This window comes from Phoxinus phoxinus (genome assembly GCF_949152265.1).
Source record: "Phoxinus phoxinus genome assembly, chromosome: 19".
Classification (NCBI taxonomy): domain Eukaryota; kingdom Metazoa; phylum Chordata; class Actinopteri; order Cypriniformes; family Leuciscidae; genus Phoxinus; species Phoxinus phoxinus.
In genome coordinates this window covers 3,508,503-3,526,791 of record NC_136894.1, presented here as the reverse complement: position 1 = coordinate 3,526,791, position 18,289 = coordinate 3,508,503, and the positions used below count along the sequence as shown (strand labels likewise).

At 38.7% G+C, this 18,289-nt stretch overlaps 1 protein-coding gene across 50 annotated transcripts in view; it reads left to right on the top strand.

The window, feature by feature from the left end:
* Positions 1 to 18,289, top strand: part of clasp2 (cytoplasmic linker associated protein 2) — a 54,978-nt gene that overhangs the window by 31,890 nt on the left and 4,799 nt on the right. For 3 of the 50 annotated variants that reach the window (XM_079590277.1, XM_079590273.1, XM_079590295.1), the window contains 16 exons: positions 736 to 762; positions 3,446 to 3,613; positions 3,807 to 3,848; positions 4,550 to 4,657; positions 6,362 to 6,468; positions 7,393 to 7,640; positions 7,767 to 7,830; positions 8,711 to 8,767; positions 12,004 to 12,167; positions 12,560 to 12,638; positions 15,203 to 15,346; positions 15,500 to 15,643; positions 16,242 to 16,348; positions 16,488 to 16,638; positions 17,765 to 17,966; positions 18,052 to 18,245. In XM_079590277.1, the coding sequence (XP_079446403.1) occupies positions 736 to 762; positions 3,446 to 3,613; positions 3,807 to 3,848; positions 4,550 to 4,657; positions 6,362 to 6,468; positions 7,393 to 7,640; positions 7,767 to 7,830; positions 8,711 to 8,767; positions 12,004 to 12,167; positions 12,560 to 12,638; positions 15,203 to 15,346; positions 15,500 to 15,643; positions 16,242 to 16,348; positions 16,488 to 16,638; positions 17,765 to 17,966; positions 18,052 to 18,245 (2,006 nt within the window). Of the gene's footprint in view, positions 1 to 735; positions 763 to 1,308; positions 1,336 to 3,445; positions 3,614 to 3,806; positions 3,849 to 4,549; positions 4,658 to 5,774; positions 5,838 to 6,361; positions 6,469 to 7,219; positions 7,244 to 7,392; positions 7,641 to 7,766; positions 7,831 to 8,710; positions 8,768 to 12,003; positions 12,168 to 12,559; positions 12,639 to 15,202; positions 15,347 to 15,499; positions 15,644 to 16,241; positions 16,349 to 16,487; positions 16,639 to 17,764; positions 17,967 to 18,051; positions 18,246 to 18,289 lie in introns of all 50 variants that reach the window. The other 47 variants (XM_079590297.1, XM_079590264.1, XM_079590275.1 and 44 more) reach the window with 40 other exon arrangements.

Below are 18,289 nucleotides of genomic sequence, written 5' to 3'. Positions count from 1 at the left end.
TATACTTAGTCATTCCTGTTATAAAGTATGTTGTAAACACTTTGAACACAAGCATTGAAGTTACAATTTAAGGAGGTATTACTGTGAAAGGGTATACCAGAATTTCAGCTAAGGCACATACACTTTGGCTATTTAAATAAGATATTAAATGATGTATATGCACAATGTTGTTTATTTATGTGTATTTTTAATATTATATTTAAGAAGTACTATGAAAATATAATATTGCTCATCAACGCTGCATTTATTTGATCAAAAATACAGTATAAAAAAACAGTCATAAATGTTATTACAATTTTAATAGAACTTTTACATGTTTAAATATTTCAATGTATTCCTGTAATTTATTTCTTATCATCATCAATGCTGAAAACAGTTTCAGTTTTAAACTTATTTCTTATTTTTCCAATAGAAAGTTCAAAAGTACAGCATTTATTTGAAAATCTTTTGTAATGTTATAAATATATTAATTGTTGCGTATGATCAATTTAATGGATCCTTGTTGAATAAAAGTATTCAAGTATTTAAAAAAAAAATGACACCGTGCTTGTGCTTATTTTATGCACAACACAAGCATGCGGTGAAACGTGACTGTAAACAGTCTTCCCTCACACCACGTGCTGTAAAACACAGTGTCATCTGCATGCCTGTGTGTGTGTGTGTGAGAGATTATCAGGAGTCATCCCGCTCTAAGGATGTAACCCACAGCTCCTCCAACTGTTTCTGTGCCTCTAGGTTCCGACGATTCTGATTGCACGCCAGGTACCCTCGTCTGACATGTGGGCGAGTGTGTTTAGTTCATGCAAACGTGTGTGTGAGCTGCGTGAGCGAGCAAACGTTTGTATGTCTTGAGTGGCCTGCATGCTGTGTGGTCTTCACTTGGGTGTAACGGTATCAGTCCATTTCTGCCTGCAGGCGTGTAGAAACACAAACTCTCAGACACAACGGTTTAGCAGTGTATGTTGGGCAGCCTGGGCTGCATTAACATGTTAAGAGTGTTGATGGAGCTAAAGCAGTGGCAAACACAACCATGATGTTTTCCATCTTTTGTGTGCCTTCATGGTGATGTTGTGGAGTAACATCTGTTGTAGGGCTTCTTGAATCTATGTGCGCGACTCATACTGATGTTTTCATTTGCAGGCTTATGGTTTTATTCATTTGTACAATGTGTGTGTCAAAAACAACACATTGACAGCATGTTTTAGCCCATAATGCATTTGTATTCGTTTAATATGCTGTTCCTCCTCCCACCCAATGGGTCTCTTGGACCCGTTCCCGCTCCCTAATCCTTTCCCCTCATTGGCTCAGGATCACAGTCTGCTACCCCTGTTGGTGGTAAGATTTTCAACATATTTCACCTGTCATTTATTCACTTAGTCCAGTCACTCCCATCCTGTGGGCCTCCACCCTCTAGTCTTACATCTTCCCTTGTCCTGATTCATGGAAAAACATGGTTTTGCCATCAGCACCCACTCTCTTCACTGCATGGAGGGTGTGTCGCTTGGTTCACATTGGATGGTGTTTTTTTTTTTTTTTTTTCTCTCTCTTCAAACCTGTGAAAAACTTGAACCTTATATAAGGCTGGGCGGTATGACGGTATATGCCCTTCGTTGATACCAATTCTGCTTTTGCTGGGAATCTGCTACACTAGCCCCTTTCACACAGAGATTCTGGAAAATACACAGATAATCGTTTGATTTTGGTTCATTCACACTGCCAGTGATTTTCCGGGATCTGTGAGTGCGTTCACACACACACACATCCCGGTAAGATCCCGTAAAGACACGTGACGTCAGGATGAGACGTGTAACGTACGCGCCGAAAACATGTACACCAACGTATCGCATACCGTTCCACAAAGCTGACGAACGATCTCAGCTTCAGCGCGGATAGTGAGGAGCTCCTGGTCTCTGCTTGCTTCCAGTTTGCAGACATCTTTTCGTTCTTTCTTTGTTGATGACGAACACAAACTTTCTTCTAAGAACAGTCGTGCCATGGCACGTGCATCACTACTACACACCCCTTACGGGATTGCTCCTGGCTTTTGTTCACACAGGGTGCGTTCTGGGACTGATCCCGGCAATGTTACTAGGTCCCCAACCGGGATCGATCTCGGCATCAATCGCGGGACATGTTTGCGTTCACACAGAAGGCACTCTGGCAATTTCCCGGGATCAACGTGCGTGTGAAAGGGGCTACTAATTCCTCTATATTTGTGGTGTGAAAAAAAAAAAATACAAAAAATTGCAGATACCTTCAAAGTGGTGGCTTTGTTTTAACTCAAGTTTTATGTAATGTGAAGCTGTTTCAGTACTGGTTCTTTCATCTGTCATGAATCATCTTAAAACATATTTGCTTGAATTTCCAGCAAAAAATAACTATTGTCTGATTTATACCATTAACTTGATATAAGAATCTGGTCATATCGCCCACCCCTGCTTTACATGTCACTGTGTGGGGATATTTAAAGATTTGGTAATTGGTGTGTCAAAGTGCAGCGTGAGCATGTTCATTTGTGTTTGTGTAGTCTCTGTAGTATAGAAACATTTATCACTTGTTCACTAGGTAAACTTCATTCTTCCCTTTTGGTCTTGACACAATCGGAATCACAGCACTAGCACTTTTATGTCAAACCGTCATCTGTACATGTGATTATTGTAGTGTGAATTATTGTTGTGTGGATAAACAGTAAAAATAATAGCATAGCTATGAGGATTAGTTGTTGATGTTTGGTTTCGGTGGACAGTAATGTAATTTGTGCTACTTTTTATATACAGGGCTTGACATTAACTTCTTTGCTCACCAGCCACTTCGGCTAGTGGTTTTCCAAAGTTACTAGCCACTCAGCATTTTCACTGGCAACAATTTTGACTTCAAAACCATAGGGAAAAACTGCCATATAGATATTTTTGACATTATCTCATAATTTGGCAGCCGGTATATTAGGCTGCTGTCACTAAGACCTGACGCACTTTGGGTCACAAAATCTGCAGGAATTAATAAAATTATGCTTAATATCCCACCCACACCGAAAAATTAAAGCACTGTAACACCAACAATATTCATCCTGAGCAAATGAAACAAGTGAGTAAAGGGACGCGGGTTAGTATGCGTGTCCAACTCACTGTCGGAGAGATGAGAGAGCGAGAACGTGCAGCTGGTATTGTGTAACCTGCAGAGTTTCAGATATTTCATTATCGATATGTATCGAAAAATCTATATTTTTGTCAACACTAGATTGCACGTAGTTTATTATTTCAGATGCCTTTTTAAATTGAAAAATTTATATTATATAAAATTAAACCCGCCAAAGTTGCTAGTACACACTCCACTGCTGTGGGTTTTAATGTCAAGCCCTGATTATATATAAAGCTGTTTGTGTATGTATTTAGTGGTCTGTCAGTCTCACAGTTCTTTTGTCTTTTCATTTTCTATATATCTGCAGCGGGTTCTCGCTCGGGTTCACCAGGCCGGGTTTTGACCAGCACAGCTCTGAGCACGCTCAGTACGGGAGCTCAGCGTGTGAGCGCTGCTCCGGGCTCCCACCGTCGCAGCAGGATCCCACGCAGTCAAGGCTGCAGTCGAGACTCCAGCCCCACACGCCTGTCTGTTGGTAAGCACTCGTTTCTGTCTGTGACCGTGAGAATTTCTTCTGTCTGATGAATAAAAGAACTTTATCAGTCCATTGAATCTGTTGGCACATAAGATCATAAAGTGTTGCAATTGGCCCCAAGACTTCTGTAGGCCTTCACGTAAACGGGTGACAGTGTTCTTATCAAAACTGAAATGTTTTCTTTCAATCAAAGCTCCTTCAAACATCAGCCACATCTACAATGGATCAAAAGGAGGTATGACTTTTTTTTTTTTTTTTGCCTTGGTCTGCCAGCCATCCCATAATGATAATCCATCTGCCTGTCTAAGCTGGGGCTGTCATCCTAATGGTGTTTCATGCTGGAGGTTGTGCTGTTTTGCGTGTAACACACTGCTTTGGGAAAGCAGAACATGCAATCTCATTAACCTTGCTGGGTCTTCCCTTGTCTGCTGTGATGTTAAACCCCACAGCTTGATGCTGATCTTTGCAAAAATGGATGTGTGAAGTCCATCTCATGAATGCAGATGAACGTTGAACATTGGTTAAGAGACGGGATATAAAAGCAAACATCCAGACCTGCCACCTTCCATTTAATAACATTCACCCTTTAATTCCTAACCTTTTAATTGTTCGTCCTGTCAGTGAATGTCTGCTCATTTCTAATCTATTCCTTTAATGTGGAATTTGTGCATGGACTCTAGAAATTAGTACAAATATTGAGTTTATTTTTTGTTTTCTTCCTGCCTATTTTATGCGAGGTTCCTCAGGGCTCTGTTTTGGGACCTCTTTTTTTTTCTCTCAAAAAGTTCAAACTCCATTGTCCATGTAATTGTTACGGCTATTCCTTCTATATTTCTCCTGCTTTGTCTGTCTGTTATACCCTCCAATGTCTCTGTTCTTCTTTACCTTTTTGTCTCTCTGCTCTTTTCTTGGTGTTTTCTCTTGGGGGTGGGTCAGCGAGGGGTAGTCGTATACCACGGCCTAGCGTGAGTCAGGGCTGCAGTCGTGAAGCCAGTCGAGAGAGCAGCAGAGACACCAGCCCTGTGCGCTCCTTCACACCGCTCGGTGAGTAACCACGGCAACCATTTCATCTACCAGGACCAATCAGCTTCAACTCAGCAGGGGCATAACCGATTAGGCAAGATCATGCCATGTTGAAAAATGAAAAACGATATGTCCTCCTTTGCTTCATTCGAAACTGGAAGTCAAGCTTTTGCACATTTTGCTCTTTGCTGGACTCAGTTTGCTTCAAATTTTTTGCAGCTGCCAAACACAAATGTTTGTGCTGCACTGCTGGCGCACATTGTATTAAGAATATCTTTGGGGTTAAAAGTCCCTCTCATGGTTCAGCCTGATCAGGAAGCAGTTTTCTCTTGTTTTTTTTGTGTTTTTTTCACCTCATCTTACATGGTGAACATTACTGATGGATGCTGACAAGCTTTGTCTGAGATGGTCTGTAAATGCAGCACACAACTACAAGAGAAAAATTATCGTAAAGGTAAAACCTCAGACAGGAATTACCCTAATAGTCAACATGCAATTAAAATTCACAGTTTGTATTTTTTAATGTACATTCCTCATCAGTACCTACCATACTTTGTTTTTATCTCTTGTTGAATGTCCTGTTTATCAAAAAAATATCATACGAGGAAGAAAAATAGTTTGTGAATGACAATTACATACGTATAAATCACTAAGTTTTATAGTTACATAAATATATGCAAGCTTTCTGACAAATAGCCGTTGCCCTGGGTGTACCAAAAAATACCTTATACATACTTCAACATCACAGATGATGTCTTTTATGATTGTTTTGTTTTTAAGAATCAACATTTTCATTGCATATTTATTTTGAGTGGCACAAAGTGGAATAAAGATAAGACATTTAAGAGACTGTCTGCTTCCAGCAATATTTTTGATGTTGGGTATGCCACATTTAAAATAAATTTTACCTTACCTGATGAAAGTGTGAATTTTCTTGCTGTAATGCAGAACTGGACTAATATCCTTCAGCACTGACACTTGAAGTGTGTGAAATTGTGTGTCACAGCAGGGCATGTGTGTGTTTGGTGATGGGACGTTCTCACTTTACTGCTAATTGGGAGTTTCTCTGGTGAGCTCTAACACTGGTCTGGTTATTTACGCGTGTGTGCTTGTTTGCATTCTTGTGTGTGTGTTGCAGCATCCCGGCATTATTCGCGCTCAACTGGTGCTCTTCATGCCCCAGATGCCTTCGGGGCAGCAGGTGAACTGTCACCTCAGCGGCACAGGACTCTTTTCAAAAACTTTTTTTTTTTAAGTCATTGTCACTTTTTGAATTTTAGTTTTTCATCTCATCCTTCTGCTTCTTTCAGTTTAGCCTCCATCGGACCTGCATGCTTTAAGTTTAGTTTTAGTCATAACAACCGTTCCAACCATTACCTCGATAACAACCGTATTCAAGTAGATTCACGTGGAAAACCTTTAAGTGTCACTTATGATTTGTCCTGAAATTAACCCAAGTTTTTTTCTACGTGTCCTTGTTTTTGGAATTGTTTTTTGTTGTTGTTGTTTGGGCATTTGTGGTTATTTTTCATAAATGTTTTATATTGTGATGATTGGTTTTCGGTTTTCTAGTCTCAGTGTCTTTATTGTTGGTGCATTATTTGAACTGATTGCTCAGTATCGATAAGATCACTGCATGTGTTTTTTTAGTTTGGACATATAGGTGTGTTTTTTTATTTTTTGTATTTGTGGATGTGTGTGTAAAATGTGTGATGTGTGTTGTAGGTTCTGGGTTGGGTATGTCTCAGTCCAGTCGTCTCTCATCTTCAGTTAGTGCCATGAGAGTGCTGAACACCGGATCAGACGTGGAAGAAGCCCTGGCAGATGCGCTGGTAAATATATTATACAGTCACACAGGAACTCGACTTACACCCCACTCACATATACGTTTACATGCCCTTTTTCTCAGACATTTACATACCCAGAATCTCATGTTTAACCATTTAAAGAAAGATAAATCTTTTGTTTTGTTTATATATATCATTCAAAAGTTTGAGTTTGTTTTAAGAAGAAATTACTTTTATTCTGCAAGAATGTGTTTTTTTTTAACTTTGTGTTAATCAGAGAATCCTGAAAAAATGTATCAAGTTTTCTAAAAGAATATAAAGCAGCACAACAGTTTTTAACGTTGATCATAATAAGAAATGTTTCCTGACCACCAAATCGATATATTATAATTTATAAATGAAGGATCATGTGACACTGAAGAATGAAGTTTTTTTTTCTCAGTAACATTTCACAATAGTGCTGTTTTTACTATATTTTTGATCAAATAAATGCAGCCTTGGTGAGCATAAGAGACTTTTATTTTTTTTAACATATGAAATGAAAACAAAAACATTACTGACCCCAAACTTTTGAATGGTCATTTATGTGCTGTATATACATGCTGTTGTGTAGGGATGTCAAATGTACTGATCCATACCTTTTTTTTTTACTATAAATATCAAACTTATGCAAAGAACTGTACTCACAAAATTAACAGAAGATTCACATAACCATTGTATCATGCGCTTAAATGTCTGTCTTTAACTTGTCTATCATGCTTTAACTTTAACCTTTTGGCTTTATCAATGCTGCCAGCTTTTAGGAGATATGCGGGGCAAGGTTAGTGTGTCTGGCTTTCTGTCTGTCTCTCTGCATTAAAGTGATGTTAATACTGATGTTAAACTTACATTTTCAGTCTTTCCTTCAAGTTGTCTGTGTTTAATTGATACCTAAAATAATCATATGGATTTAATTTTATGTTTCCTAAGCAGAAGAAACCAGCTCGGCGGCGGTATGACAACTATGGGATGTACTCGGATGATGATGCGAATAGCGACGCCTCCAGCGCGTGTTCAGAGCGTTCGTACAGCTCCCGAAACGGCAGTATTCCCACATATATGCGGCAGACTGAGGACGTGGCCGAAGTGCTCAATCGCTGTGCCTCTGCCAACTGGTCCGAGAGAAAAGAAGGGCTGATGGGATTGCAGGCGTTGCTGAAAAACCAGCGAACTCTCAGGTAACGCAGAGCTTCCACTCATTCCTAAAGTTTTGCTAAATTGGCTGATTTTTGTTTCATATGTAAATAAACTCTCTCATGTTCAATGCAAGTTTGTGTTTAATTTGTTCTTTCTCTCCGTTTCAGCCGTGTTGAGCTGAAGAGGTTATGTGAGATTTTCACCAGGATGTTTGCAGACCCACACAGCAAGGTACCTTCGCATGCCACTTTCACTCACGCACACACTCCTGCGGACATAAACCAGCATGAACTCTTGCATCACACAAAACTGCTTGACTGTATCGGATTCTGCCTCACCCACAGCCCATATTCTCGCCACAGACTCACAGACCCACACTCTCGGGCATGTGCAGTGTACACTAACTCTCGGGTTGAGGACCGTGGCTAATCGCATGGTTTGGTTTGAGTGGATTTCAGATTTCAGAAAAATTAAAAGCTCGTCTTTTTCAACCACTGCAACGCCAGCCCAAACTTCCTCCGTAGCTTTTCTCTCTTTCATGCTTGCACTCACGCATACTCACCCACGAGACTGTCACAATTCCCAAAAAATATATCTTAAAAATATTATACAAATCGTTGGACTTTAGGAAAGACATGAGAAAATCACATATGAGTTCAATATAGCATTTTTTTCAATATAGATAGATTTCAGTATAAGCGTTGACATTTAAGTTAGGTAAAAGGTAAAAAAAATTATAGAAATATAACATAATTCCGTCTTTTAAAAAAATTTATATATAAATAAAAAATGTGGATAGTCTAATTTGCGGAACACCACCTTTAAACGCATCAGGAAAGGTGCAGTATTCCTACAACGTTGACAGCCCAGTTCTACACACACACACACACACACACACACACACACACACACACACACACACACACACACACACACACACACACACACACACACACAGACTAACCCGCGTTTGAGGTGTCTCTCTTTCTCTCGCTTGTAACGATTTCCTGGAACCTCCTTCTGGCATTCTCTCTCTTGTCGGGTAGCCCGTAGCTCCGCCCCTTATATCTGATTACAGGGCTCATGGCCCGCCCCTCTCTCTGATTTGCAGCGTGACCCCAGAGGCTTCGGCACGGCAGAATCCGGTATCAGTTCTGCCTCTTTTAAGGTACAAAAGTCATTCTCTCACTCCTGTCCAACATGATTATATTCTACAGCCTCCAGAGCTGTTCTTCAAGGGTCTGGAAAAACCCTGGATCCTTTTGTGTGGATATATAAATGACAAAATATGCTTATTTATTTATTTGACCTTTTTCCCCAGGTATATTGTTCTTTTATGGTCATGATTGGATGGGGGGTGCATTATTTGTCTTTGTCTCTCTCTTTTTTCATTTTCAAAATAATTTCCATAGTACCGTACAATGAATGAAATCATTTTATAATTTTCAAGAAAGGTGCACTATGTAACTTTTGACCCTCTAGCAGTTAAAAATCAAAACTGCATGCATTTTGTGGAAGAATATTGTTCTGGCTGTGCTTCGGCTTTTCGTGACTGTGTGTATGAATATGGTTATCCTACTGTTCATAAAACATTCACTTCTAGACTTAAGAGATATAACCAGTTTAGATGGAAAGGATCTCAAGCTGACGAGCTGAAGACGTTACTGTTGCTTTACACATTATTAGACATGATATTTTCTTGAAAATAAATTCCAGCACAGCGCTACAACAACCATAATGAAATTAAACGACTTCCTTTTAAAAGCTCCAGCGTTTACGATGATGTCATGGCAATAGAGGCGAGGCAACTATAATGATCAATCTATAATCCCACCCGCTTTGAAGCTGAAAAAGCAAACCGAGCCAAAGTGAGGCGAGCTAAGCCGAGTCATACGACTCTAAACATACATATTTTAAAGACATGCATATTGCAATTTATCTGTTCAATAAAATACCTTACCTGTTGAGTAATAAAAACACCATCTCCTTTTACAGCATTTCAAATCCCTCAGTTCTCGCAATCTCCAAAAAGCCAAGCCAATGTTGATTCGGGTTTTATTACGAGCTCGGTCTCGTTCTCTTATCACCAGCAGACTCTCCTCTGTGCGGCGTTTGTTCCTCTGAGGTTGGAGATTTAGCTAGCCTGGCAAGCCTGACCCACATCAAGATGTTAGGTCTGGTAACTCACCATTGGCAGGGCTCAATCCGAGGGGCGGGATAAACGATTGTCTTTCAAATTCCCTCTGCACGCAATAGGATAGCGCTACAACCAACCAGAGCAACGAAGAAGGTGATGTAGTCCGAGCGGCAAAGATCCAGTCGGCAAAACTCCGAACACATCTTCCTTTTTTTAATAATGACTTAAGTGCCGTTCTCTGTTTTATTCTCAAAGAAAGCTTAACTCCAAGTCTTCCAGAGTCACGGCCAATTTGATTTACAGCTGTTCGCCAGCAGCAGCCATTCTTTGTTTTCAAGTAGCAGGGATTCGCCGCAACCCTGTCGTCATTGTTAAGCCCGCCCGCCGACTCTATACACGATGTGATTGGCCTGACTAGAGTTTGTTTTTTCCAGCTCGCAAGCCAACTGAGAGTTGATAGACTACCCTGGCTGCTAAATAAATGTTGCTAAGATTTAGCAGCTCCATCATGTAATCCGCTCTCTCTCACACACACACACACGCACACACACACACACACACGTCAAAGTAACCGGAGCCACTTTTCTCAAATTATGGATTTGACGAGACACATATGGGCGAGTGAAAGATGCAATTTCCTGTGAAAACCATCCAGTCAGGTCTGAAATATAAACTCTAAAAACTGGCTTATAGTGAATCAGAGTAAGATGCAACCACTTTTTGGAAGAAGGATTGATGATGTATGACAAAAGTTACATAGTGGATCTTTTAATTTAAATTTTTTTAATTTCATGTTTTTCGAAAAATGGTCCCACAGTTACGGAAATTCACCAGTGTGTTTGTTTCTTTTCATGCCTTTCCCTGTGGTGGAACTGTAGAGAGTAAGTTTGGTTAACTTTTGTGCACTTTTTATTTATTTATTTTTATTTTATTGCTTGTTTGTTTTAGTGCCATGTCTATATCCAGAAACTGTGAGATGCTGCTCTAATAAATAGCTGGAAAGCATTTATTCAGTTTTTTGGCTGTGTTTTTGGGACAGAGCACTAACAGGGCAGTGTACTTTACTAATATACTAATCAGTAACCAAATAGGATGGTGAATATGTGATGTCAAAGATGTTGTTGATCCTGCTATTAATCTGTGGCTTTGCTGTTAACTAATCAAGTATATCTAAAAAGTGTCTATTATACACATCAATATCTGATCAGTAATCTGTGTGTTTGATGTTTCAGAATGTATTTATGTTTTTAAAGAGACAAATCTTGTGATTTTTCCCCCAAATCGGTAAATAACCAAGTAGTGCCTTTATCATCTAAAGAAACTGCACTTTAAAATCATTTGATTCTCTTCCATACAGATTTTTTTTTTTTTGGAATATCAGATCAACGTAGAAAATGATCAAATTTTCCAAAGCTATCAATGGATTTTTGTTAACATGCAGTTTCCCCATATTTCTGTATTTTATATTACTTCCCCATATCATTATATTGATAAGTGTGTAGAGACCCCATTAGAGCTGCACAATTAATCGCTAAAAGATCATAATCTAGATTCAAACACCCACGTGTTCTTATTCCTAAATAACAATTTGACAATGATGTCTATTAAACCTTAAACCTTTGACAAGTTGACAACCTTTCACAGCGAACATTTAAATCTGAATGTTAAATCAATCATTTTTTTAAACTAACTTGATGTTTCAAATAAAGATAGTCAAATATATCGTTACACCAGTAGTGGCGACATCTGACTTAAAAAAAATATTTATCATTGAATCATTCATTCAATATTTAAATGTAATATTATTTAAACAGTCTGCTGCAATTAACATTTTTTTACAACCTCTAGTAAATTATTTTGTTTAGTTGTCTGTCCTGAATCATGGGAGAATTGTAATCCTTATTTATCTATATATTTATTTATATCACCTTTATACAAAAACTGGGTCTTTTTTTTTTGTCACTTTACGCTCTGCTATTCATTTGGAGAATTTTTAAGTTTTTGGAATTTTATATCCTGCTTATCACAGTTTCAGATGAAGTTGGAACATGGCATTTTTTCCTACTTGGGGATAAAAATCATAATTGCAACATTAATATTTGCCATAACTATCTCTAACAAATGAACAATGACTGTCTTCTGACTGAACAAGATGAATGCATGAATCAAAACTGATTACTTTCGTACATGGTCATGGGTTTTTCTTCATTTATTGTTTTGACTTTTGTTGTGATCTGATGTTTATTTTGCTGCTGATGTTTGCCCAGGTGTTCAGCATGTTTCTGGAGACACTTGTGGACTTCATTGTGGTTCATAAGGAGGATCTGCAGGACTGGCTGTTTGTGCTGCTCACACAACTGCTGAAGAAAATGGGAGCGGACCTGCTCGGCTCAGTACAAGCCAAAGTACAGAGAGCCCTGGACGTCACAAGGTGTGTTGCATGGACAAATCGGAAGCTGTAACACTTTTATTTATATAGTCCACTTTAGACATTCTAATAACTATAAGCAACTACATGTCAACTTGCAGTCATTAGAGTATTAGTAGACTGTCTGCTTAATATCTGCTAACTCTATATTTTGATGCTCCACAACAGACAATTATACTGACTAGAAGTAACTTTCCAACTGCATGCCAACTAATCTAACAGTCTACTTAACATGTAGTTGCAGAGTTACCTATAGTTAGTAGAATGTCTAAAGTGGACTATTGAAATAAAGTGTGACCCTGTCAGCTATTATTTCTGCAATGCTTTGATATCAAGAGTCCACAGATATCTGCTCTCAAGAATGATTCATTTATTTCTCTTGTGTCTTTCTTCAGAGAATCTTTCCCGAATGATCTGCAGTTCACTATCCTGATGAGATTCACAGTTGACCAAACACAGACACCAAACTTAAAGGTAAGTGTTTTTTTTTGTGACACTGTGTCTTCACACTGTATGGATGGGTGACTAGGACTGACAGTGTCCTGTAACATGGCTTTCAGTGAATGTAAAGTATCCTGACATGGCTGTTTTGGTGCTTGCTTTGGAGTTTCTAGAGGATGTCATGTGCTGGCTCACTGTACTCAGGTTTTTGTTGTTGTTGTTGTTGTTACCCCTCCATTAAAGCTCATGCAAACCACAAGGACAATGTTTTGCATAAGAATCCCCAACCTCTACCTCAGTGTTTCCTGCACCGCAGCTGAATATGAACAGACACCATTTTAGCTATGTTATATTGCTATTGCATTGTTGAATTTGTAAACCAATCGCTCATTTTTTACCATTCTTATTAATTAATCCATTAAATCAGTGTAAGATTACGGTTTTTGAAAGTCTTTATCTTTTTATTTTTTACAATACTAAAAATGCACATTTGTGTTGTATTAACAGGGTCCCAAAGTTATTCTAGTAGTATTTATTAACATTTTGTATTAGCCTTTATCTCCTATATTTTTGTTTGTCATTAGAAGTTATATATATATATTTCTATATAACTTATTTATTTCAGTTTTAGTGCTTCAACTGAAGCTTCTTTTTTCAGCTTGTCGCCAAGGTAAAATTTCTAGGTTTTGGTTTTTAATCATATTTTAGCATTATTTTAATTTCCAAAATCAATTTTAATTGTTTTAATTCACAATAATAACAGGGAGCATTAAATGACAATATTTTGATACATTTGAGGGGGGAAAAACTTTAATGTAATTATTCATAATTATTAGTAACTAGGACACTGTAAAATAGTGTTGTCAAAAATTGTGTCGACGTCTCCGGCTACAACAAGAGAATCCTGTAGGAAACACTGCCCTACACCAATCCCATAACCACATCTGCCCAACTCCCCTCTCCCCAAACCATCTCCCTTTCATCTACCTCACATTCGGCATCTTTCCAGCAGTTTGACTTCTTACCGCACCCTGTCCAGTTTTCTCCCCTTATCTGCGTGTCTGTCAGGGCTCCCTTTCATTGACGTGCTCTCCCTCTCTCTCTCTGAAGCCGGGGAGAAGGCGCTGTTGCTGGTACGGGGGCGGGGCTATAGAATTGCTTCCCCTCAGAAAGCGACGGCATGCTTGCACACTGCAGGAAAATATCCAATTGTGGAACCAAGCAGTTCAGGTCAGTGAGACACAGGGGAAGCAATTCTGTAACGCGCAGCTCCCACAACTAAAACCCCTTAGCTAAGCTAGCTCGACTTTTATTCAGGATTAACCGACAGGGATAAGTAACTCAGATTTCCGCCCGTAATTCACCACTATTACAGAAAGATTTTTTTTTTTAAAGAGTTTAAGACTTTTATTCAGCAAGAAATTTATCAAATAGACAGTATAGAAATGTATATAGCAGTATATACAACTGTTTTCAACACTGATAATAATAAGAAATGTTTTAAGCAGCAAATCAGCATATTAGAATGTTTTCTGAAGGATCATGTGACTGAAGAATAAATTACACTTCAAAATATATTCCACTTCAAAATATATTCAAATAGAAAACAGCTATTTTAAATTGTAACAATATGTGACCCTGGATCACAAAACCAGTCTCGAGACACACTGGTATATCTGTGGCAATAGTCAACAAAACATTGTATGGGTCAAAATGATCGATTTTTCTTTTATGCAAAAATCATTAGGATTTCAAGTAAAGATCATGTTCCATGAAGATATTTTGTAAATTTCCTATCTTAAATATATTAAAAAATATATTTTTGTGAGTGAATGCAGCACTATTGTGAACATAAATGCACAACTTTAAAGGAGATTTTCTCAATGTTTAGATTTTTTTGCACCCTCAGATTCCAGATTTGTATCTCATCCAAATATTGTCCTATCCTAACAAACCATACTTCAATGGAAAGCTTATTTATTCAGCTTTTAGATTGTGTATAAATCTCAATTAAAAATGTACCCATAAGACTGGTTTTGTGGTCCAGGGTCACATATGACTCTATTTTTAAGCTTTGCTGAGTACAAAAGACTTTCAAAAACTTTTTTTTTTTAAATTACCGCCCGCAAACATTTGAAAGGTAGTGTAGAAAATGTGGGAGAAAGTTCTTGTTGAGGGCCTTGATCAGTCAGTCTTGACAGAAGCAGATTGATGTTTGAGAGAGAGGGGCGTCAGTGAACGAGAGCAGAGCGCAACACAACACAAATACACAAGCCTTGCCTTTGAAACGCTGTGCTGTGCCCAACACACCCGTCATGCTCGTCCCAACTTCCCCCTGCTGTCTTGCTTCATTTCATGGATTTAAGAATAGCTGTAATTAAGTGACTTTGTGTGCTTGTCTGTAACGGATGGTCTGCAGCGTTGATTTGTGGAAACATGTTTGATTCTGATTGGTCTTTATGTGGAGAAGATTGATTAAAGGAGGGTTTTTAAATGAGGTAAAATGTTTTTGGAGTGAATGCTACTGTTGTCTTGGATGACATACTATGCCTTAGATGATTTAGTTGCAGAGTTGTAACATAAGAATAATGTTTCAGGTGAAGGTGGCCATATTGAAGTACATAGAAACATTGACACTACAAATGGAGCCACAGGATTTTGTCAACTCGAGCGAAACCAGACTGGCAGTGTCTCGTATCATTACGTGGACCACCGAACCCAAGAGCTCGGATGTCAGAAAGGTACAAGACATTATGTGCTTATTACATGAATGATTTTTTCAAATGTTTCTACATTTTCAGCTTTAAATGTGAGATCTGTTTATTTATAGTTTGCTAGATCTCCTCTGGTGGTGGTGATTGGTTTGAAGGCCTGATTATGTGCTTTGATTACAGGCAGCGCAGTCGGTGTTGATCTCACTGTTCCAGCTGAACACACCGGAGTTCACAATGCTTCTTGCAGCACTACCTAAAACCTTTCAGGATGGAGCCACCAAATTGTTGCAGAACCATCTACGAAACACAGGCAACGCAGCCCAGGTGATTAACAAACTCTTTAAAGGAACACTGCACTTTATTTGGAAATAGGCTCATTTTCCAGCTCCCCTACAGTTAAACAGTTTTACCGTTTTCGAATCCATTCAGCCGATCTCCGGGTCTGGCGGTAGCACTTTTAGCATAGCTTAGCATAGATAATTTAATCTGATTAGACCGTTAGCATAAAAAAATGACCAAAGAGTTTTGATATTTTTCATATTTAAAACTTAACTCATCTGTAGTTACATCGTGTACTAAGACCGACGGAAAATGAAAAGTTGCGAATAATTCCTGCGTAATAATCAAGGAACTGCTGCCGTACCAGCAGCGCAATGATATTACGCAGCGCCTGAAAATAGTCCCCAGCAAAGTAACTTCCAACAAACTTCTTTCAGGCGCTGTTTAATATCATTGCGCCTGCTGCAAGTCAAGGTTTAAATATGAAAAATATCAAAACTCTGGTCTTTTTTTTTTGAGAGATGCTAACGGTCTAATCAGATTCAATTATCTACACTTCCAAAAAAAAGTGTAGTGTTCCTTTAAGAAACGCTTCTGAACCACTTTTCTGTCAGCACTAACACATGCTTTTTTTATCTTGCAGGCTACAATGGGAAGCCCACTCACCCGACACACCCCAAGATCACCAGCTAGTTGGTCGAGCCCTTTAACATCCCCTACCAACACATCACAAAACACACCTTCACCAAGGTACGCCACTGGGTCTCAAACTACAAACATTGACATAGATTCACTCTATTAATGCTGTAATTTGGGTTATTTAGTTGTTTGCTCAGCATTTCTGCGTAGCTAAACATTCCATGTAATTTATGTGTGTGTCATTTCACAGTGCATTTGATTACGATACCGAGAACATGAACTCTGAGGAGATCTACAGCTCCCTAAGAGGAGTCAGTCAGGCCATCCAGAACTTCAGCGTCCGCAGCCAAGAGGACATGACAGAGCCCGCGCGGAAAAGAGATGGAGATGGTGGAGAAGAGGTAAGACCAGCTAATTTAGTCATGTTGTCACTGTCAGTCAGTGGTGATCAGGTAAAAGAGGACCTTTTAAAAAAAAATTTTTTTTTTTTTTACATGTTTAGCTTTTTTTAGTGTGTAATTTTGCTGTTTTGTGCGAAGTTACAAAGCACAAAGTCCCTCCAAAGAGAGTTATTCTCTATATCAGTGTCACTGTTTCTGAACTCCCTGAAACGCCTCTATTGTAGTCTTGAGTTTTCTTCCGGGAACAAACACGTCACAATATTCCTCATTTAAGTCATTAATACGCAGAATAAAGGGGCAGGGTTTAGTTAGTTGTGTGTTCTGTGTTGAAACTGGCAGTTATGATAAGGGGCGGGGCATTTCTGAAACGCGCTCTAAGCAGTTGACCAATCACAACACACTGGTCCAGCTGACCAATCAGAGCACATTGTTTTTTTCAGAAGGAGGGGCTTCATAAAGGTTGGAACCTAAAACCTATTCTAGTAGAGCCCAAAATCAAGACTTTGTAAAGTGGCATAATAGTTCCTTTTTAATACTTAATAATGCATCAGTATTACCATTTTACAGTATTGTTATTGTTAACTAAAACAAACTATTTAAAAAAAAATTTTTTTTGAAATAAAATAAATTATAGATGGAGAAAACTTTTATAATAAAATTCAGTTAGTTGCCAAATCATCATTTAAAATTTAAGTTGAGGTACTGATAACTAAAACTGAATCTAAAAATAATAATGCTAAATAGAAATATATTTTTTTTAAAGTAAGAAAATTGACAAAAGTACAACAAAATTAAAATTAATTTTAATTGTATTCTCATATTAATAAATAATACTAAAATAACACTTGAGATGACTTGATATAAAAAGGCAAAGACTGCAGAGTGATATGAAAGCACTGGTATTTTACCATGGGCTATGGTGATACAGATAAGATGAGCAATAATGGTGATACAGATAAGATAATACAGATAAGCACTCATTATATTAAACCGTTTGACTTTTCGCTGTGGATATTGACCAGTTAGAATCAAGTATTCCAGAGAGCCGTCTAATCAGATTATAAAATACACCGCAATCTAAAAGCATATCACTGTGTGAATGTATTATGAATGTGTCTCTTTACAGGGTTGTGATCAAACCACGGAGTCTGGTCGGACGGCGCTGGATAACAAGACATCTCTGCTAAATACAATGCCGCTCCTCTCGTCGAGTCCCCGCCCAAAAGGGGAATACCAGCCAGTCAGCTACTCTGACTCGTCCTTCAGCTCCTCCCCTTTTAGTAAAAGCCTGAAAGATGCAGACCAGGATGCCGAGTGCTCCACTGATGGTAATGCACTTCTGTAACTGCTTGGTCAAGTGTATGCATGTAAACCCGCGTGTGTCTTACTTCCTTTCTGCTGATGGTGTTACAGACAGTGGTGTGGACCAGTCTGAGGTGATTTCTGAGCTCCTAAAGGAGCTCTCGAATCACAGCGAACGAGTGGAAGAGAGGAAAGCTGCGCTGTGTGAGCTAATGCGTCTGATCAGAGAAACACAACTGCATGTTTGGGACGAGCACTTCAAAACCATCCTCCTGCTGCTCCTGGAAACACTTGGGGATGGAGAGGTGATCGCAAACATACACTCACTGCTGTAAACACACTCTAATGT